Source organism: Balaenoptera acutorostrata, chromosome 4, assembly GCF_949987535.1.
Source record: "Balaenoptera acutorostrata chromosome 4, mBalAcu1.1, whole genome shotgun sequence".
Taxonomy (NCBI): Eukaryota; Metazoa; Chordata; class Mammalia; order Artiodactyla; family Balaenopteridae; genus Balaenoptera; species Balaenoptera acutorostrata.
This window is the reverse complement of record NC_080067.1, coordinates 106,155,636-106,179,089: the sequence shown is the minus strand read 5'-3', so window position 1 is coordinate 106,179,089 and position 23,454 is coordinate 106,155,636. Positions and strand designations below refer to the sequence as shown.

Sequence of the window (23,454 nt, the reverse complement as noted above, 5' to 3'; positions counted from 1 at the left end):
ACTTTTTAATTTTTTTATTTTTAATAATTTTTTTATTTTTTATTTTAATAACTTTTATTTTATTATATTTTATTTATTTCTTTTTTTCTCCTTTTCTTTTGAGCCATGTGGCTGACAGGGTCTTCATGCTCCAACTGGGTGTCAGGCCTGTGACTGTAATGTGGTAGAGCCAAGTTCAGGACATTGGTCCACCAGAGACCTCCCAGCTCCACATAATATCAAATGGCAAAAGCTCTCCCAGAGATCTCGATCTCAATGCTAAGACCCAGCTCCACTCAAATGACCAGCAAGCTACAGTACAGGACACCCTATGCCAAACAACTAGCAAGACAGGAATACAACCACACCCATTAGCAGAGAGCCTGCCTAAAATCATAATAAGGTCACAGATACCCCCAAAAACACCACTGGACATGGTCCTGCCCAACAGAAAGACAACATCCAGCCTCATCCACCAGAACACAGGCACCAGCCCCCTCCACCAGGAAGCCTATACAAACCACTGAAGCAATCTTAGCCACTGGGGGCAGACACCAAAAACAACGGAAACTGTGAACCTGTGAAAAGGAGACACCAAACACAGTAAGTGAAGCAAAATGAGAAGACAGAGAAACACAGAGCAGATGAAGGAGCAAGGTAAAAACCCACCAGACCAAACAAATGAAGAGAAAATAGGCAGAGTACCTGAAAAAGAATTCAGAGTAATGATAGTAAAGATGATCCAAAATCTTGGAAATAGAATGGAGTGAATACAAGAAAGGTTTAACAAGGACCTAGAACTAAAGAGCAAACAAACAATGATGAACAACACAATAAATGAAATTAAAAATTCTCTAGAAGGAATCAATAGCAGAATAACTGAGGCAGAAGAAAGTATAAGTGACCTGGAAGATAAAATAGTGGAAATAACTACCACAGAGCAGAATAAAGAAAAAAGAATGAAAAGACTTGAGGACAGTCTCAGAGACCTCTGGGGCAACATTAAATGCACCAACATTCAAATTATAAGGGTCCCAGAAGAAGAAGAGGAAAAGAAAGGGACTGAGAAAATATTTGAAGAGATTATAGTTGAAAACTTCCCTAATATGGGAAAGGAAATAGTCATTCAAGTCCAGGAAGCACAGAGGAGTCCCATACAGGATAAATCCAAGGAGAAACATGCCAAGACACATATTAATCAAACTATCAAAAATTAAATACAAAGAAAATATATTAAAAGCAGCAAGGGAAAAACAAAAAATAACACACAAAGAAATCCCCATAAGGTTATCAGCTGATTTTTAAGTGGACACTCTGCAGGCCAGAAGGGAGTGGCAGGATATACTTAAAGTGATGAAAGGGAAAAACCTACAACCAAGATTACTCTACCCAGCAAGGACCTCATTAAGGTTTGACAGAGAAATTAAAACCTTTAAAGACAAGCAAAGGTAAGAGAATTCAGCACCACCAAACCAGCTTTACAACAAATGCTAAAGGAACTTCTCTAGGCAGTAAACAGAAGAGGAGGAAAGACCTACAGTAACAAACCCAAAATAATTAAGAAAATGGTAATAGGAACATACATATCGATAACTACCTTAACTGTAAATGGATTAAATGCTCCAAACAAAAGACATAGACTGACTGAATGGATACAAAAAACAAGACCCATATATATGCTGTCTACAAGAGACCCACTTCAGACCTAGGAACACATACAGACTGTAAGTGAGGGGATGGAAAAAGATATTCCATGCAAATGGAAATCAAAAGAAAGCTGGAGTAGCAATTCTCATATCAGACAAAATAGACTTTAAAATAAAGACTATTACAAGAGACAAAGAAGGACACTACATAATGATCAAGGGATCAATCCAAGAAGAAGATATAACAATTGTAAATATTTATGCACCCAACATAGGAGCACCTCAATACATAAGGCAAATGGTAACAGCCATAAAAGGGGAAATCCACAGTAACACAATCATAGTAGGGGATTTTAACACCCCACTTTCACCAATGGACAGATCATCCAAAATGAAAATAAATAAGGGAATGCAAGCTTTAAATGATACATTAAGCAAGATGGAATTAATTAATATTTATAGGACATTCCATCCAAAAACAACAGAATACACTTTCTTCTCAACTGCTCATGGAACATTCTCCAGGATAGATCATGTCTTGGGTCACAAATCAAGCCTTGGTAAATTTAAGAAAATTGAAATTGTATCAAGTATCTTTTCCAACCACTATGAGACTAGATATCAATTACAGGAAAAAACTGTGAAAAATACAACCACATGGAGGCTAAACAATACACTACTAAATAACCAAGAGATCACTGAAGAAATCAAAGAGGAAATTAAAAAATACCTAGAGGGGGCTTTCCTGGTGGCGCAGTGGTTGAGAGTCTGCCTGCCAATGCAGGGGACACAGGTTCGAGCCCTGGTCTGGGAAGGTCCCACATGCCACGGAGTGGCTGGGCCCGTGAGCCACAATTACTGAGCCGGTGCGTCTGGAGCCTGTGCTTTGCGACAGGAGAGGCTACGATAGTGAGAGGCCCATGCACTGCGATGAAGAGTGGCCCCCACTTGCCACAACTAGAGAAAGCCCTCACACAGAAATGAAGACCCAACACAGCCATAAATAAATAAATTAATTAATTAATTTTAAAAAAAAACCTAGAAACAAATGACAGTGGAAACACGATGACCTAAAACCTATGGGATGCAGCAAAAACAGTTCTAAGAGGGAAGTTTATACCAATAGAATCCTACATCAAGAAACAAGAAACAACTCAAATAAACAACCTAACCTTACACCTAAAGCAATTAGAGAAATAAGAACAAAAAAACCCCAAAGTTAGCAGAAGGAAAGATATCATAAGTATCATATCAGAAATAAATGAAAAGGCAATGAAGGAAACAATAGCAAAGATCAATAAAACTAAAAGCTGGTTCTCTGAGAAGATAAACAAATTGATAAACCATTAGCCAGATTCATCAAGAAAAAAAGGGAGAAGACTCAGATCAATAGAATTAGAAATGAAAAAGGAGAAGTGACAACTGACACTGCAGAAATACAAAGGATCATGAGAGATTACTACAAGCAACTACATGCCAATAAAATGGACAACCTGGAAGAAATGGACAAATTCTTAGGAATGCCCAACCTTCCGAGACTGAACCAGGAAGAAATAGAAAATATGAACAGACCAATCACAAGCACTGAAATTGAGATTGTGATTAAAAATCTTCCAACAAACAAAAGCCCAGGACCAGATGGCTTCACAGGCGAATTCTATCAAACATTAAGAGAAGAGCTAACACCTATCCCTCTCAAACTCTTCCAAAATATAGCAGAGGGAGGAACACTCCCAAATTCATTCTACGAGGCCACCATCACTCTGATACCAAAACCAGGCAAAGATGTCACAAAGAAAGAAAACGACAGGCCAATATCACTGATGAACATAGATGCAAAAATCCTTAGCAAAATACTAGCAAACAAAATCTAACAGCACATTAAAAAGATCATACACCATGATCAAGTGGGGTTTATCCCAGCAATGCAAGGATTCTTCAGTGTATGCAAATCAATCAATGTGATACACCATATTACAAATTGAAGGATAAAAACCATATGATCCTCTCAATAGATGCAGAAAAAGCTTTCAACAAAATTCAACACCCATTTATGATAAAAACCCTCCAGAAAGTAGGCATAGAGGGAACTTACCTCAACATAATGAAGGCCATATATGACAAACTCACAGACAACATCGTTCTCAATGGTGAAAAACTAAAACCATTTCCTCAAAGACCAGGAACAAGACAAGGCTGTCCACTCTCACCACTATTATTCAACATAGTTTTGGAAGTTTTAGCCACAGCAATCACAGAAGAAAAAGTAATAAAAGGAATCCAAATCAGATAAGAAGTAAAGCTGTTGCTGTTTGCAGATGACATGATATTATACACAGAGAATCCTAAAGATGCTACCGGAAAACTACTAGAGCTAATCCATGAATTTGGAAAAGTAGCAGGATACAAAATTAATGCACAGAAATCTCTTGCATTCCTATATACTAATGATGAAAAATCTGAAAGAGAAATTAAGGAAACACTTCCATTTACCACTGCGACAAAAAGAATAAAATAACTAGGAATAAACCTACCTAAGGAGGCAAAAGACCTGTATGCAGAAAACTATAAGACACTGATGAAAGAAATTAAAGATGATACAAACAGATGGAGGGATATACCATCTTCTTGGATTGGAAGAATCAACACTGTGAAAATGACTCTACTACCCAAAGCAATCTACAGATTCAATGCAATCCCTATCAAACTACCAATGGCATTTTTCACAGAACTAGAACAAAAAATTTCACAATTTGTATGGAGACACAAAAGACCCCGAATAGCCAAAGCAATCTTGAGAAAGAAAAATGGAGTTGGAGGAATCAGGCTCCCTGACTTCAGACTATATTACAGAGCTACAGTAATCAAGACAGTATGGTACTTGCACAAAAACAGAAATATAGATCATTTGATCAGGATAGAAAGTCCAGAGATAAACTCACACACACATGGTCACCTTATCTTTGATAAAGGAGGCAAGAATATACAATGGAGAAAAGACAATCTCTTCAATAAGTGGTGCTGGGAAAACTGGACAGCTACATGTAAAAGAATGAAATTAGAACACTCCCTAACACCATACACAAAAATAAACTCAAAATGGATTAAAGACCTAAATGTAAGGCCAGACACTATCAAACTCTTAGAGGAAAACATTTGCAGAACACTCTATGACATAAATCACAGCAAGATCCTTTTTGACCCACCTCCTAAAGAAATGGAAATAAAAACAAAAATAAACAAATGGAACCTAATGAAACTTAAAAGCTTTTGCACAGCAAAGGAAACCATAAACAAGACGAAAAGACAACCCTCAGAATGGGAGAAAATATTTGCAAATGAAGCAACTGACAAAGGATTAATCTCCAAAATTTACAAGCAGCTCATGAAGCTCAATATCAAAGAAACAAACAACCCAATCCAAAAATGGGCAGAAGACCTAAATAGACATTTCTCCAAAGAAGATATACAGATTGCCAACAAACACATGAAAGGATGCTCAACATCACTGATCATTAGAGTAATGCAAATCAAAACTACAGTGAGGTATCACCTCACACCATTCAGAATGGCCATCATCAAAGATCTAGAAACAATAAATGCTGGAGGGGGTGTGGAGAAAAGGGAACCTACCTGCACTGTTGGTGGGAATGTAAATTGATACAGCCACTATGGAGAACAGTATGGAGGTTCCTTAAAAAACTAAAAATAGAACTACCATACGACCCAGCAATCCCACTACTGGGCATATACCCCGAGAAAACCATAATTCAAAAATAGTCATGTACCACAATGTTCATTGCAGCTCTATTTACAATAGCCAGGACATGGAAGCAACCTATGTGTCCATCGACAGATGAATGGATAAAGAAGATGTGGCACATATATACAATGGAATATTACTCAGCCATAAAAAGAAACGAAATTGAGTTATTTGTAGTGAGGTGGATGGACCTAGAGTCTGTCATACAGAGTGAAGTAAGTCAGAAAGAGAAATACCATATACTAACACATATATATGGAACCTAAAAAAAAAAAAAAGGTTCTGATGAACCTAGGGGCAGGACAGGAATAAAGACGCAGATGTAGAGAATGGACTTGAGGATACGGGGAGGGGGAATGGTAAGCTGGGACAAAGTGAGAGAGTGTCATGGACATATATAAACTACCAAACGTAAAATAGATAGCTAATGGGAAGCAGCCACATAGCACAGGGAGATCAGCTCGGTGCTTTGTGACCACCTAGAGGGGTGGGAGAGGGAGGGTGGGAGGGAGATGCAAGAGGGAGAGGATATGGGGATATATGTATATGTATAGCTGATTCACTTTGTTATAAAGTGGAAACTAACACACCATTGTAAAGCAATTATACTCCAATAAAGATGTTAAAAAAAAAATAGAATGGATAGCTTTGTGAAGAAGTACTCTTTAGTGCAACTGCTGAATTAAGAAGTGGATACTCAGATATCAGTGGTGCATTGAAGGGTTTTCTGCATTGCTGAAAAGAAATGTATTAATGTCCTAATATTACGATTCTGTTACTTAACATTCAAAATTAAGATTTTCATGATCACAAACACATGTGCATAAGAGTGTGCGCTCGCTTGCTCTCACTCTCTCTCCCCTTCCCCCAATTTCTCTCTTTCTCATCTAAACACACACACACTCATGCACACAGGCTATCCCGATTTATAAACCTTCATATGCCCACTATGCTTAGTAGATGACTGAGAATTAGCAACATTTGATAGATCTTTAGGAAAACACATCATCTCATGACCCATGGCATAAGTCTTGATTACGTGCTCAAAATAAGACATATTTGTGATAATCCACAGTGTGATTTTGAACTGTAGTGTTAGTGTTTGATATTTTAAATTTTCAAGAAATAACCTTGACATTTTGAGTTAATGTCAAAATTAGCCTTCACATCTTGTCATTAAACAATTGCTCACTTCTCTGAAACTCAGTGTCCTCATCTTTAAAGTGGAGACAGTCTCCTTCCCATAGATTCATGAGAATGAAATAAGATAACATACATGGTATAAAGTAAACATTTAATAAAAATTGATTAACTCTTAATTAGGAGCAAAATAATTAACTAACTAGAACAATTCACTGTTTCTTCAGATATCTCCACATAAGCATAAGAAAACAAAGCTTTTCTAAGTGTGAATAAGATCTCTTCTGCTAACTAAATCCACTTCGTACTTTTATTTTCAATTTTTGTTACATAGTTTTTGGTAAACTATATGAGATTCAGAAAATGTAGCAATCAAAAAGGTTTGTATTAAAACCATTTTCAAGAATGTGGTAATTTGTTCAACAGTCATTTATTTTGAAGGTCAAAGCTAAGATTTTTGAAAGTTTAAGAAAGGATGTATATCAGAAATACAATTCTGCTGAAAGCTATACTGAACACATAATTCTTACTCAGGAAACATTGCTTGAGTCATCAGGTCTTTCAGTTAGCCTCTGATCTGACAAACTCCAGAAGATATTATTTCCCTGACTATTTCTCTCCTTCTCTGACTTTTTAGAATCAGAAGTAAAGATCAATTAGTTGCCCTTTTGTGTCCTAAAATCAGTTTTTCTCATGTGAAGGAATAAACGTATTTTCTGCTTTATATCAGTTGGCGCTACAGTGTTGTCACAATATGCCAAATTCAGATGCTATGTAAACTTGAATTATTAAGACAAATTCATTAAATATATTCAAAACAAATGCTTTAGGTTTCAAGCATTGAAACCTTATTTTAAAATGAAATTCTGTATAGTTTTGTTCTTCTCTGAAAATATAAAATGCAGCATTTGGGTTTTATTGACCTATTAATTGTTTCCCACATCCTCTGCTTTCAAACTCATTAAGTGTTTAAAATGCATGCTTACTGTATATTGATACAGCTTTTTTCAAAAGCAATATGGTAATAATAGTATGACACAAAATCCAAATTATATAAAGCAATTTTCTCTATAAAATAATTTAACAAAATCAAAATTTATGCACAAAAATTTGTGCATAAAATGTCAGAACTCTAACAGGACAATATTGGAAACTTCAATATCCAATATTAGAGGAGTGACTTGATGAAGTATCAGCATAATTGAATATTTTAGCCATTGAAGTAAAAATTATAGAAACTATATTAAAGTATGGAATAGGGATAAGAATATATGGTTTAAAATAGAATTATCTAGAATTAAGTATATTTAACAACTATGTAAAACGTGGATGTTTACATATGAAAGGAATGTGCAAAAGTGAAAAAATTTTAGTATTTACATAGATCTTAGGCCCTGAAGTCCATGTGTAAGTGAAGAATCTATGTAGTTAGGGAATAGATTCTTTATTTCTCTTTTATAAAATTATAGAAGAGGATTCATATCATTTAGGTGATGTGTCTGTACAATTAATTAACCATTGGAGAAATGGAAATAGAAAAGATAGTACCTAGATTTTAACCAGTAGTCATTCTAAAATGCTACTGGCCTAACAGAATTTCTTATAAGTTTTGCAAGGATTATATCATTTGACCTTGAGTGCCAAATAATTATGAGGCAAAAAGTAATAAACTGGTAATATTGCTTTGTGATATTGTACATTAAACTGAAAAATAAACTATAAGATTGTATACATGAAAAGGACATTTTCAAAAGTTGTAAGAAACTGATATACTTTAATCAACTTCTAATTTGTTTTATTCACTTTAAAGTTATAATTTTTCCATAAAGCACCATTTAATACATTATTATACTATAATTCAAGAACATTAATGCATTTTTCAACAGGGATAAATTTACTAATGGTAATTTATTAGCAGTGAATATGACTCAATTTAAATAGTGAAGTATCGGAACACTTTCTTATTTACCATATTACCCATTTCTATTTTAGCTTACGGCACAAACTTCTATTTCTTATAAATTTCTATAATTATTGCTCATTTTAAGAATATATCTTAATCCAGCAATAATGCTGTCACTGAACAGCTGGAAAGAGTTTTAAATATACTTTCTAAAGTACTTAATTCCTTAGGAGAACCAAACTTGTCATTCTCACAAATTTAAGAAAGTACTGAATAGTTTATCCTTAAGATACAAAGGCAACATTGGGAAGTAAATTACCACATTTAATACTTGAGTCTTTCTTATAAATTTAAAGAATTTTCATCTTGATCATAGAGAATTTATTTTTTCAAATCCTGTTTTCAATTGCCATTGGTACATTTGAATGGATTTCTGAAAATGAACTGGAAAGATATCATGAGTTCATAATGATACTTCTAATTCGAGTTTACTAGTATAGGGTATTTACTTACCTTCATTGGTCTGGCATCTGTATCTCCTTTTTCCCATAGGAAAAAAATCCTAGTTCTCAATAACACCAACAAAGTTACTCATTTGATTTATCCCTCAATACACACACACACACACACATATTCAGAATTACAATACCAGTAGTAACACTAACAATATCATTACTAAAAACAGTTTAATAATTTTTGCAGTTTTTTTTAGTACTTAAAATATGTTCTATTGGTATGTATGTTAAGTTACTGTGTTTTTTTTTTAAATTATTTATTTATTTATTTATTTTTGACTGTATGGGGCTTCATTTCTGTGAGGGCTTTTTCTAGTTGCGGCGAGCGGGGGCCACTCTTCATCGCGGTGCGCGGGCCTCTCACTATCGCAGCCTCTTTTGTTGCGGAGCACAGGCTCCAGATGCGCAGGCTCAGTAGTTGTGGCTCACGGGCCTCGTTGCTCCACGGCATGTGGGATCTTCCCAGATCAGGGCTCGAACCCGTGTCCCCTGCATTAGCAGGCAGATTCTCAACCACTGCGCCACCAGGGAAGCCCAAAGTTACTGGGTTTTAATGTCATTTTAAGTAGTTCCTCTTGAAGGCTATGCTTTCAACTCAATACACGGGTTTCTTTCTACTGATTTTTTGAGATTGCTCTTTTAAACGTTAATTTGTTTTTTAATTATTTAAAATATTTACAGGGTTCCAAAGTAAATCTTCAGGGGAAGATATATTCAGAGATGTTTTGCTTCTCACCCTGTAGTGTCCATCCTATTGCCTCCCACCCTCTAAGGGTAACCATTATTATTCGTTTTTATTCTAGGCTTATCCTTACATTGTTTTTTATACATTTTTCTCCATCTCACTTTCTTCACTTAAAAATATATCCTGAAATAACTCCATTCTAGTATTTATATATGGTCACAATTCCTTTTTACAATTTCATAATTCTCTGGTGGATGTAGCGTAGTTTTTTCAATCAGTCCCTTATTGATGGGCATTTAAATTGTTTCCAATCTTTACAAATAAATCTCAGTGAGTAGTCTTATAAATATGTCACTTTGTATTTCTGCAGTGTTTCTTTCAGATAGAGTCCCAAAAGCCAAAGCATAAATGAATATATAATTTGCCTTAAATTGTTAAATTTCCCTTTATAAGGATTGTGCCATTTTGCCTTTACACCAACAATGTATTAAAGTGCTTTTTCCCATAGCCTAGCCAACAGAGCCTGGTGTCAAATTTTTGGATTTTTTGCCAATCTAATAGATGAGAAATGGTATCTCAGTATATTTAATTTGTATTTTTTAAGAGTAAGTTTTAATTTCTATGTAAAAAACTCCTTTTATGAGTAATTAGAATATTTAAAAATGAGAAGTATTTTGTTAGATAAAAGAACCTGCAGTATATACATTCTAGGTAAATTTTGAAGTTTAAAACAAGATTACTTTCGGTTAGGATTGGATTGTTAAAACAATGTTACATAGAAAAAGAAGATAGACATGATTGTGAAAATGAACTTCAGATATTAAATATTTCGGTTTTATTCAAATGTCATAGAAACCATGCAAAAGAAATAATCCTCACATTGATAAGCAAAAATTTACTGCAGTTAAGAAGTTTGTGATATAAACTTCTATAAAGTACTAAGGCTTTATAAAGTACCAAGTCTTGAAGGAAAGTCTATAAATGATCTTGTAATTGCAGAGGATTTTCTATAGCAGACTTAGATTTGATTAAATATAGAAGTCAAGTCTATTGTACTTCAAGTTGTAGCCCAAAACCAAAGCCAGTTTAAGAAAAATTGTTGTCCTCTAACAAAACCAGAGATGATTAGTTCTGGTCCTTATTCATGGACTGAGTCTTTCCTATGTTCCTTAATAATGTTTCTAAATATATTTTAATATTTTATTTGGATTGAATATAGGAGATCCTATCATATTACTCTGACATCAATAACTAATGTCCTCTTCAACAAGAATTGTGTTTTCCTTAGAAGACAAAATATTAAAGAAAGGATTATGGAGAATGATTCCTGCCAATTAATTCTCAGTTATTTTCTTTCCTTTCAGCACCTTCCCTGATAGGTATGGTAAGGAAGGACTGGGCATCCCAAAATAGCATTGCCATATCATGGCAAGCACCTGCTTTTTCCAATGGACCCATACTGGACTACGAGATCAAGTACTATGAGAAAGTAGGTCTTATTTGGAGCTTCCTAAAAATCTACATATACATATATATGCATATATGTATATACTAAACATGTTGTTATACAATATTATTTTACTTTAAAACCTATTCTTTTTCGGCCTAACTTCATACCTACTATGTCTTTGAATACTCTCCAATATACTATTGTGCTTATAATTTCTTAATTAATTTGTCTTGTTTTATGTCAGATTAAAGTAGAAGACACAAGACGTTCATCTCTACCTTCACTTACTCTAGGGAGTTTTACAATAGAGTAAGAAGTTGTAACTCCTTCAACGTACAGTTTAATTGACATAACATTGTTTCTACAACTCACTTGGGAAGAAATAGTAAAATGGCATTACCATAATCTAAAGCAATTTCGTGTAGGCCATATCCTTTGCCAATGAGTTTAACATTACAGTCTGCTAAAATTTGGAAAGTATGATTTAAGGTTTAAATGGAAATAGCTGATGAATTGCAATTTTTCTTTACATTCAGGTCAGCTGATTTATTTTATAAGTTAGCAAGATAAATATGGTTAATAAATCAACCTTTAACCTTAATTTCCATTTCTGTCATTTAAAATTGTTCTCAGTTACTATATTTTCTCAAATTATATACTTCCTTAGTTTTATGGTATTCACATACATTCTTTATGCTTTTCCCTCCATCCCTCACCATTGTGATACTGTCCTATAGATATTATAGCAGAACATATAGTCAATTCTGATAATATGTCCCATTGGGCTGATACTACCCTGGAGTATTGATAAAGTGAGCATTACATTAAAAAAATTATAATGTAAAAATTATGTATAATTCCCAGTGGTATATTAAACAAGAAAGAACTTGTGTTTCTGTAACTTACTAGAAGCAAAGGAACATCACAAATAAATTTAGGTTTCCTATGGAGAAACATAGGGCAAGAAGAGAAATAGAAGTCTTTATTTTTCTATTCTGCTGCTTCTGAGCAAATGTAAGTTTGAAAAGGGGAGAAGTAACTCAGTAGCATGGCTGTATCTAGTAATTTCAGAATTACGTAGTCAATGAAAACTATCATTATTATTAACTAACATGGATAAATCCGTAGTCTAAGAAAGGAGGAATTGACTCAGTTTAATTGGATTATAGATTCTGCACATTGGTCTAGCCAGTATGTGCTCAGAAATCCTGTTGGGCTATTCTTTCAAATGTTACAACCCGTAGTAGCATCCTGTCACAAAAATATACGTATTTTCCATCCACTCGTTTAAATATATCTTCATGTACCCAAAAATTCAGAGTATTTAAAAAGCAATACACACATATTTTTAAGCAACTTTTCAGAATAAAAATATTTCTCTGCGTTTTATAAAGGTTATATTTCATATGCAGAAAATCACTCATATTCTATTGTCATTTTTACTTCATATGTTTGAAGATGAAAATAACTTGCAATATTTCCAATTAAAGAAAAATTATACTGATTCCATAAAAAGAGAACCACATTCATCCAGTCAAAACTTTATAAATTAATAATATTCTGAAAGATGGTCATTGACATAATATCCACTTTTGAATGATAGAATAAATAATGTTATGAAGGAGTTGATTTTGTAAGAAAATGGCAGTGATCCAGTGCTAATGGATTAAACATGGAGTTGGAAGCCAAGGATTCCTAATTCATGTACTGACTCTGACTCTCATTATGCTTGTGGTCAGGAAGAAGTCTATTAATCTCCCTATGTCTCAGACTTCACATTTATAAAATGGAAATAAAGATATCAACTCTTCTAGTGGATGGTAAAGATTAATTATGAACAGACCTGAAGGTGAAGAGTGTATGAAGTCAGTATGAAATATCATTTAAGAAATCTTCATACATAAATACATAATGTGTAGGCAATCAATCAAGATGTTAGAAAATCAAACCTCTCAGAGAAAGCATAAAATGACTGACAGCATTAAAACTTTTCCCAACTATGACTTCAGATTCTTACTGTACCTTTTATATATCTATATCTATAATGCAGTTTCTCCTCCCAAGAATTATTTTTATAAAGCTTATAACTAGGGCAACCTACAATAGAACTCTTAGTTAAAAGTGCTAATTTCTTTATTAGGAATCTAAATATAGTTCAGTAAGAAAAGCAAAATACAAAGCAGTACATGTACAAATGATCCTATTTTGGGAACACAAACATTCCCCCATCTCTGTATATTTTTGTGTGGTTATATTAACGTACAGAATATGGAATGGAAATATGCTGTTTTAAGTGTTACCTGTTGGGTTAGAATGGGATGAGGGGTGGAAGTACATAGATGGAGGTAAGAGAGAGAGCGAGGTAGCAAATATAGTTAAATATGGATGGATGGATGAATGGATAGATCCTCAATAGCTTTGGTAGCTGTCCTAGATCAAGTCGCCCAAAGGCAGACCCTGAGATGGGAATTGGTGTGTAAGTGATTAATGAAGAGCGCTCCCAGGAGAACTGGTAAGACAATGGGGAGGCAGGACTATGCAGGAAGATGCAAATCAAACTCAGAGTGAGCAGGGGAGCTCTGGAGTCTAAATTACGTCTCAGAGTTCATCGTATGGAGACAAAGAAGCTGAGCTTCCATACTCAGGCTCCAGGCAGTCGTTGACCACAGGCCGGAACGGACATATACATGTGGTTTTCAGGAAAAAGTCATAGGCTCATCTGGTTCTCCACTGTGGCTCCAGTTGCCCGAGTTTAGGTGTCTAAAGTAGATGGATGGCGGGTACAAGCCTTTGAATGCAGAACACACAGAAGCTAGGGGATGGGAGCAGGCACAGGTAAAGGTGGTCCAGGTAGATCTCATGGCACACCAACTAATAACTAAGGCACCTCAGTGCTCAGAGAGCTATGAGAGAATTCTACTCCTCGGCTCATTATGATATCCACAGTCTCCTCAGTCTTTAATATTGGTGCCTCAGTCTTTAATTTATGGCATTTAAACTTCACATTTCCTTTCACTCAAAGATATAGTATATTGCTAAACTTAATTAATACACAAATGATCAATATTCCTCCATTCTCTGAGGAATTCATGCTGTTTTATTAAGTGATTGTGTTAGGAGCATTATTCTGTAAATCAGGAGAGAAGTTAAGCTGCTTAGAATGTGAAGTGTCTACAAATAGCTGAGGTCAAACACATACTGTTGTTACCAGTGACCTTTGCTTAGAAAAAGGCGCTGGCGTAAATGTTCAAAAATTTGAGTTTGGCTCAGACTTTAACTTTCTTAGGCGTGTTTTCTCATCTGTAAAATAAGGGTCCAGAAAGATAATCTCTTCCATTTTTATCTGTTTCCAAATGCTACTATGTTTGTGTTTGTACAGTTATATAGATATGTTATACTGTCTTTCAAAGAACTTGTATATACTAAAATTAAATACATACACACATTTTAAAAAATACATCACCACAGGGAATAATCTTCACATCATAATTATATGTAAAATTTAAAACCCTGCTATGATTGCCTTTTGTTTCTGTGTGTGTGTGTGTGTGTGTGTGTGTGTGTGTGATGAGAGGGCTATGAAGAAGAAAATATATTGCTTGTGGGTTATAATTAATTAGATATTCTCTATTCAATTAATTATACTCCCCCAATTCTTGGTTACTTTTCTCTTTTCATACTCAAAAAGTGTTTTATTTTTTTAAACTCACATGAATATAGTTTGAATATGAAAAGTCACTTAAAATAATGAAGAAAGTTACGCATGGTACCAAAAAAGTTTATATTTTGTATTTACTTACTAACAATGCTTTTCTTCAAAGTAGAGCCTCCTCATAATGAGGGAACTGTTAAAAACCATGAAGACAATTTAGGTGATACACACTTTATGTAACACTTCATGAAGTGGATGGTCTCCTTTCAAGGAAGTGCCAAATGGGCGGGAAGGCAGGGAGCTTTTATAGCACAAGGAATAAAGAACAAGGGAGAGAAAAAGAGAAAATATCTGATTGGCTGCAGCCACACAGTCAAACTTGTTTAGGGTGAGAATGAACAAGGAAAGACGTATAGAGCCCAGAGCTGGCTTGGCATTTGGGGACTGGGTAACTGGATATACTGCATGTTTTTTTTTTAATTGAAGTATAGTTGACTTACAATGTTGTGTTAATTCTGCTGTACAGCAAAGTGAGTTATACATATATATACAATCTTTTTTGTATTGTTTTCTGTTATGGTTTACCCCAGGACACTTAATATAGTTCCCTGTGCTTTACAGTAGGACCTTGTTGTCCATCCATTCTATATGTAGTAGTTTGCATCTACTAACCCCAAACTCCCAGTCTGTCCCTCCCCCACCAGCCCCACTTGGCAACCACAAATCTGTTCTCTATGTCTGTGAGTCTGTTTCTGCTTCATAGAGAGCAGAAATATGACATTTGTGTCATAGTTTAGATTCCATATGTAAGTGACATCATATGGTATTTGTCTTTCTCTTTCTGACTTACTTCACTTAATATGGTAATCTCTAGTTGCATCCATGTTGCTACAAATGGCATTATTTCATTCTTTTTATGGCTAAGTAATATTCCATTGCATATATGTACCACATCTTCTTTATCCATTCATCTGTCAATGGACATTTAGGTTGTTACCATGTTTTGGCTATTGTGAATAGTGCTGCTATGAACATAGGGGTGCATGTATCTTTTTGAATTATAGTTTTCTCTGGATATATACCCAGGAATGGGATTGCTGGATCACATGGTAATTCTATTTTTAGTTTTCTGAGGAGCCTCCATACTGTTTTCCACAGTGGCTGCACCAACTTCCATTCCCACCAACAGTGTAGGAGGGTTCTGTTTTTTCACACCCTCTCCAGCATTTGTTATTTGTAGACTTTTTAATGATGGCCATTCTGACTGGTGTGGGGTGGTACCTCATTGTAGTTTTGATTTGCATTTCTCTAATAATTAGCAATGATGAGCACCTTTTCATGTGCTTATTGGCTATCTGTGGATATACTGTGTTTTTGATCCAGCAGAGCTTTTACAGAGACACAAAATTATCAAAGTTTTGGTTTGCTGACTTGGCACTCCGGATGGGAGCGGTTCCATCTTGGGCTTAGAAAGTTATTTCATTAAGTCAGTAAGACATCATCTGTCCCCAACCCCTCAGTCTCCACCTTCGACATGTTGCACACCCTCCTGCAGTCACTAAATATCAAAACTCTCATTGAACATCAAATACACCATTCCCTTAGCTCTGCTCCTACCTCCTTTCTTTACCCTTTGTTTTCACATTTTTAATTTTTCTTCTCCTTTGTTTCTCTGTCCATAGCACTTTTCTTTCTCTTGCTTCTTTGTTCTTTTATTATATTTATCAAAGACAGTCTTGATTAGAGTCATTTATGTGTGTATCTGACTCCCTCACTAGTTTGTAAGGCCCTGAATAAAGGAGACCATTTCTTGTTTGTCTTTGTCACCCAACCTCGAGTCAGTGCCTAACACCACTGTTTGCTTTCAGTCAAATTCTAAGGAAATTAATAAAATCCTCTCTTTGTTCAGAACTCATTCAGAGGAAATTGAAACAACTTACCAACCACTGTGAAATTACCCCTAACAATTAAGAAAAAAAGAAAGAAAGCCCCCAGAATTTCCTGTTTCTACCTGTTCATAAGAAGGACACACACTGATATCCATCAGCTGAGACAATGCTCTGTTAATAAATAGAATGTAAGCACACGAGGGCAGGGATTTCTTTTGTCCACGTTCATATCCTTAGCACTCAGAAAGACACATAGCTCATAATTCATAGGCAACGATAGTTGGCCAATTATATGCCAGATACTTTTAAAAGTGTTTTTTATGTATTAAGCAATTCAATTCCAATAACAACGCTTTGTAATAAGTACTACTACCCTTCCCATTTTACAGATGAAGAAACTAAGGTACAAGAAACCTAAGTAACTTCACCAAAATAACCCAGGCAATAAATGGTTGTTAACACCTACTTGCATCACAATTGGATGTCTCAGAAAAGTCAGTGCTTTCTGCTGATGCTGATTTTCCAGGTCCCCTTCATTACTCTCTGCTGCCCATTTTGCATCTATATAATGACAGCAATAAAATATACCTACCTCACCAGGGTGTTGTACAGCTCCACTAATTACCAACTGGTAGCTCATTTTGCAAACATGGATCCTCCATAATAGTTCATTATTCTTACATCCAACATTTAAAGACCTGTGAATGGTAAAGTCTTTTCCTTACAATTCTCTCATTAACTTATTTTTTTTTTACCAGTCAGCAGTTTTTAGATATTGCTTAAGAAATTTCATCATAAGAAAGGAAACATTTCTTATATACAGATGGTCAATAATTACAAAATTCGGAATTTGTTTAACTTGCCATAGTTTCACCTACTCTACCAATTATAGAATTGAGTATCTATGAGGTTTATATAAAATATGTAATTTCATGTCATGAAAACACTGTATTGTTTTAAAAAAAGGTGAAGAGATTTGTGGGAAGCTTTTCATTATGGGAAATATTTTCATTGCTCAGGGATGATTTAAAGTAGTCTCTTTTGATAGGAGGTTGAATCGTTGGTATCTTTTATAAAAGTCTCATACTTCTCAATAACAAACTTTGCACAATAAGTCTCTTTCTTCCTTCTCTCCCCTCTTATTCTACTTTCTCAGGGTAGTTTTTTCCCCAAGATAACAATTCAATAAATACTACTTTTTTCCTAAAATATATAAGCAGTAAATCTGCATCTTTATTTGATTAAAAATATATGAAGCAACTATTGTAGAAATAATCAACTGAAAAAGAAGAAAATCCTTCTCTCCTTCCTTATAAGATTGTCAATATACATTTCTTATTTTCTTCTGTTGTATCTCCTTCACTTAGGTGTTTGCCCAAAAGCGGAAGAGAATTTTCTGTTCACTTCCACGAATGCTACTCTTACCTCTATCCACTGTTTAGGTACAGAAACATTTCTCATTTATTCTCTGCATCCTCCTCCCACAATGACCATCTAATGTGTACATTTTGTAACGTAAATGTAAACTTGCATGTAAATTGAAACATGGTTTTCATATAGGAACTAAGAAAAGTGTGGTTGAGGAAAGGGCATATGGATTCCCTGGATTACAGGAGGAACTTGCTGAAATGCAGGTTCTGATTCAGTTGACTGGAGGTGGCTTAAAGGAGGTGGGATGAGGGTTTACATTTGAAACAGCTCACAGGGAAGGCTAGCACTGCCTCACCCAGGACCACACTTGAAGCTGTCTCTAGAGGCACCACTTCTCCATTACCTCACTTTAAAAGTGTGGATAGAGGGAGAATAACCACAACCCTCTAAACATACACGTGAACTTAAATATTGAACCATCTTTATAACTGGCTAGAACCTCTGTAGATGTTACATGTCTTGTGTGATATTTGAACCTAAAATATTAATCCGAAGCAAAATGCAGTAAATAAGGGACCACGTCAGTTTCAGATACAATTGAGTTGTTTCTAATGGAATCAGCAAATTCCTGAGCTGCTCAATAAAAGTTTTGTGTTCTCTTTTTTCCTTTCTTTTCATAATCCTTATTTGTTGCCATGTCCACCAGAGAGAAATTGGATATGAGCATTTGGTACTAATTGAAACAACATTACCTGATAAAAAATGGATGGCAAGGGAATTTACTGATGCAAACACTCATTACAGAGATTTCATTGCCAATTTCCATGTTGTGTAGCAAACACCACACTATGTAGAAGCCTATCTGGTTTAGTGAGCCCAGGGGGCCCCCACAGTGCCTGGAGCAGAGATTTTCGTGGTCGCAAACTTGGGACTGGTGCCAGCACTGCATCAACAGCAGCATCTGTATGGTTTGAACGTATCTGAATAGAAAGAAATTGAAAGATATTTGCACTATGCACCTAGTATAAGGTTTGCACGCATAGGAAAATTACAAATGTCTACTGACTCCTCTAGCTTTAAATTGTCTTCTGTTTCATAAGAGTCATACTACCTTTTGTTTGATTTGAAAAATGGATTTGTTTAAAATTACAGAAGCTAGATTTAGTATGTCAAAGATTTGATACATCCAAAAGAGGAAAAACTAAAATTGGTAGAACTAAGTCAATATACTTCATTTCAAACTTTAGAATATATCTAAATTTATAGACTGAAATGGAGGTTATAAGCATAATGAGTATCAAAGTTTATGTTTTGGTTTTCAAGGATAAAACAATACCCACTTCACTGTGCTCAAAGGGCCTGGATTCTTTTGGTGGTATGTAGTCACCAGAAGTGCAATCTTAGCCCTGATGTTGTAATACTAGCTAAGGCTGCTCATTAATCACACTTCTGCCAACTTGCTATATTTCAATCAGCTCTAAATTTCATAACATTTTAATTCAATTTCACATCCTGAAGTCATAACCAGTTGCTTTGATATTCCTGGTCAGTCTTTTCTTAAATTGCTTCCTCATCACTTTAATGTATTCCATGTCTTCATCTCTTTTTTGATGAGGTTGGAGTAAACTAGATTGTTTTCCAATTCTGAAATTCCATGATTGCATAAGCTTATTATTATTTTATTGTGTCTGGCTTTGCTATGCAAGCTGATAAGAAATTATCAAGTAAGAGTAATGACGGAATGAGTGATTTGATGTTTCCAATGAAAATATGAGATACTAAAAAATTACAGGGAAGTATATAAAAATCTTAAGGGTGAAAGAGTAATTCAATTTCTTCAACAATCTGGAAATCTATATATTTACAACCAAGTTTTGCATTTCTAAGAAAAGATAAAAATATAAGGCTATTTTAAAAAGATTAATTACTACTCCTATAAATTTCTACCTCCTCTTAAAAATTATTGTTTGGAGGGAAGAAATAATACAATGGAACATACAGCTTGGGTAGAGGTTATAGAACCCACCATACCAAATTCTAAGAGGATCACAAATGTCCCTTTAAGTAGGGGCAGGTGGTGGGACAGAATACTTGAAACTATTCTAGGAAAGTGTCTAGGTTAGTGCCCACCAGAATCAGGATAGCCTCAGAGTATGCAAAATTAGCATTTTTCCATTATAGTTTCATTCCTTCAGAAAAAAATTTTCTGGGAAGTAACAAGGACACAAATTCAAAGTTCCTCTAAATTTCTGATCTAGTTTGGTGAAAATCAGACAAACAAAAATCCCATAAACAGGCACCAATTATTTGAGTGTGATATTGCCATGAATTCAGACTTCATTCAGCCTTCAAAGAACTGCTCTTCCATTAATGTAAAATGTAAATATAATGTTATTACTTCAGAAAGCCAAATGTACAAGTCAGATATCTAACTTTCTATCCTAAAATGATGAAAGGGTAAATACTACTGTATAATGCCTGTAGGCAAATCTTGCCAGATTTTCTAAAATAAATTTCAAGCTAAGAATTGCAACTCTGGTAGATTATGTTATGTAACCCTTAGCAAGTTTCCCCTGATCACTGGCCTTGTTAAAGTGTTGACTGAGTCATACTCCCTTGGGAGAAATGTAAGGTTTGCTCTTTCAAGTGCAGTTAAAAATACAACCATAGTTTTGCCTATTCCTTAAACAATTACAATTTGGGGCTACAAGTACAAACATAATTACCAATTCATAAATTTACTTTTTTCTCTTCTGATACTGTACTACTACTTTATTCATCTTGCACTTAATGAGGAAATCTATAAACTGAACAAAGATGCATTCATTTCTTCTGAGAATTTTAAAGCCTGTAATTGTATGATAAATCACGTGAAGTTATCTTGAGAGATTTCCTATAGAATACAAGGTGGCTGTTTACAGAGTGCATTGTTTAGCCCCATTTTCCTTCAGGGATTTATTAGGAAACGCTAATAGAGGAAATAAATCTGGACCACACAGAGGGTAAGGTAGAGCTAGCAACTTTTCTTAGTAGTCAGTCAGGAATTTGGTGGGGTTTCCTCCTTGGATAGTTCACTCCAATAAATACTTCTGTGAAAGGTGTGTATGTGTTTTTAAACTGCATTTTTAAGCACAGTTTTTATTAGACCCCATAGATTTCAAAATATTGCAGTATTATAAAGAAAATCCAACTTTTTATTTAAGAAATATGTAAGCTTCTGTGTGCCTCTGCTGCCTGACTTGATTTGCAGATTTTTTTTTAATTGCTGGAGGGAATGTCTAACATCCAAGATTGTAGTGTATCCAGTATTAGGAAACCTGTTCTTCTGGAGCTAGACAACCCTTATTTATTGCAAGGCCAAGATTTCATTTTGTTGGATGAATTAGGAAAACAAAAATGAGTTAGAAGCTAAAATATTGCACATTTCTAGTCCTTAAAACTACTTTCCCAATCTTGAATGAAGGTAGAGAAAAACATTTTGGTGTTAATACTTAACTTGGATTGTGAAAAAACAAAAATAATGTTAACAAATAGTAGTTTACTGAGTGCACTCTACTTGTATTAATTCATTTTAAGACAAGTTAATTAGCTGCTAGCTCATTGAGAGACACCTACCTACTTCATGATTACCACTTAGATTTTAACCTCCAGCTGGCAACTTAATAAGAAACTGTGATAAAAATATATTTAGATATTGATGGAATGTTAAAAGTGACTGGACTGTTGCCTATTTCATTTTTCTTGTGTTGCTTTTTTAACTTTTGGTGGCTTTTTAGTCAATTCACATTGATATTTGTGAAACAAAATATTTTACACAATAATAAATACTCTATCTAGTCATAGTGGATTTGGACAGACCTGGGTTAGAATTCAGGCTTTGAAACCAGTTAGCTTTGTGACCATAGGCAACTAGTTTTATTTCCTTAAGACTTAACTTCTTCATCTGTTAGGAGAGAAATGATAACACCCACATAAGCTATTACGAGGAACAGATTAAATGAGACTTTTAAATGTGAATCATTTCATTTGCTACTGGGAAAGAGTAAGCATTCAATACATAGACCCTACTAAAACTGGTATTAATTTCAGTGTCATTACCAGTTTTGATTTTAATATGGTTCTAGTCGGTACAGTAGGTCCTTTAAATTTTTGTCACCCAAACAGAATGCCATCTTACCCAAAGTACAAGCGTGACCATCAAAAGGATTATTCTATTTTATAGATCATATGGTAATAAGTAAAACAGGGGTAAAGACAGTAACGAATGTGTGGACTGTGGCACAGAACCAGTTCCTACATTTAAAAATTACCATCCACATCAATATGAATCAATTGATACCATCCCATAATATTATTTTATTGTCACTTAAGTTTTAGTGTAAGCATGTGATAACATTCTAATTTGGAAGTTACAAAAATTGATTTCTTAAATTATGCATTTACATAGTTTATAAACTGTAAAACATTTGACATTAAATAAGATACAGAAAATTTTTTTCTTCGAAATTAGATATAACTGTACAGTAGTATTATTTATTTATTTATATTTTTGCTGCACTCTGTCCTCGTTGCTGTGCGCAGGCCGTCTCTAGTTGCGGCGAGTGGGGGCCACTCTGCTGCGGTGCGCGGGCCTCTCACTGCGGTGGCCTCTCCCGCTGCGGAGCACAGGCTCCAGGCGCACGGGCTCAGCAGCTGTGACTCGTGGGCTCCAGACGCGCAGGCTCAGTAATTGTGGCTCACGGGCCCAGCTGCTCCACGACATGTGGGATCCTCCAGGACCAGGGCTCGAACCCGTGCCCCCTGCATTGACAGGCGGACTCTCAACCACCGCGCCACCAGGGAAGCCCTTCTCTCCAATTATCAATCATTCATGAAAATAGAGATATATTGAAAAGTTGGCAATGTTGTGGTAAATAAAGATTTCACATACAAAGAGATTCCTAAACAGAGAGCGTGAGAACCCTCTTAGAAGTATAGAGGTTAAAAATATGAATGGTTATTAGGGCAAATTTAATCTAACTCTCTGATATTTATTAGGAAGCTAGACCCAGAAGAATTGTGGCTTGTGTGATATTGACCATACAGGTTCCCTGAATGCAAGGCCAGTCCTCTTCTAATATTCTGTATTGCCTCAGAAAGCACCACCATTTGGAAGCTACTTCCCTTATAGGAAAAGATACTGAACATTAACCTCATCTACAGATCAAACGTATTAGTTTTCTATTGCTACATAACAAATTACCCCAAAACTGAGCAGTTTTAAGCAATGAGTATGTATTATCTCACAAAATGTCTGAGAATCAGGAATCCAGGAATGACTTAGCTGGGTAGTTCTGGCTCTGGGTCTCCCATGGGGTTGCAGACAAGCTGTCATGGGCTGCAGTCAGCTGAAAGCTTAACGAGGCAGGGCAACTTTTTTTCCAGCTCATTCATGTGACTTGGGCTGAAAGCTTCAGCTACT

At 35.1% G+C, this 23,454-nt stretch overlaps 1 protein-coding gene across 1 annotated transcript in view; it reads left to right on the top strand.

Annotated features, from left to right (window-relative positions):
• The window catches only part of EPHA6 (EPH receptor A6), an 868,715-nt gene that overhangs the window by 508,360 nt on the left and 336,901 nt on the right, over nt 1-23,454 (top strand). Inside the window, exon 6 of the mRNA XM_057546076.1 lies at nt 10,996-11,120. Within this exon, the coding sequence (XP_057402059.1) occupies nt 10,996-11,120 (125 nt within the window). The remainder of the gene's footprint in view (nt 1-10,995; nt 11,121-23,454) is intronic.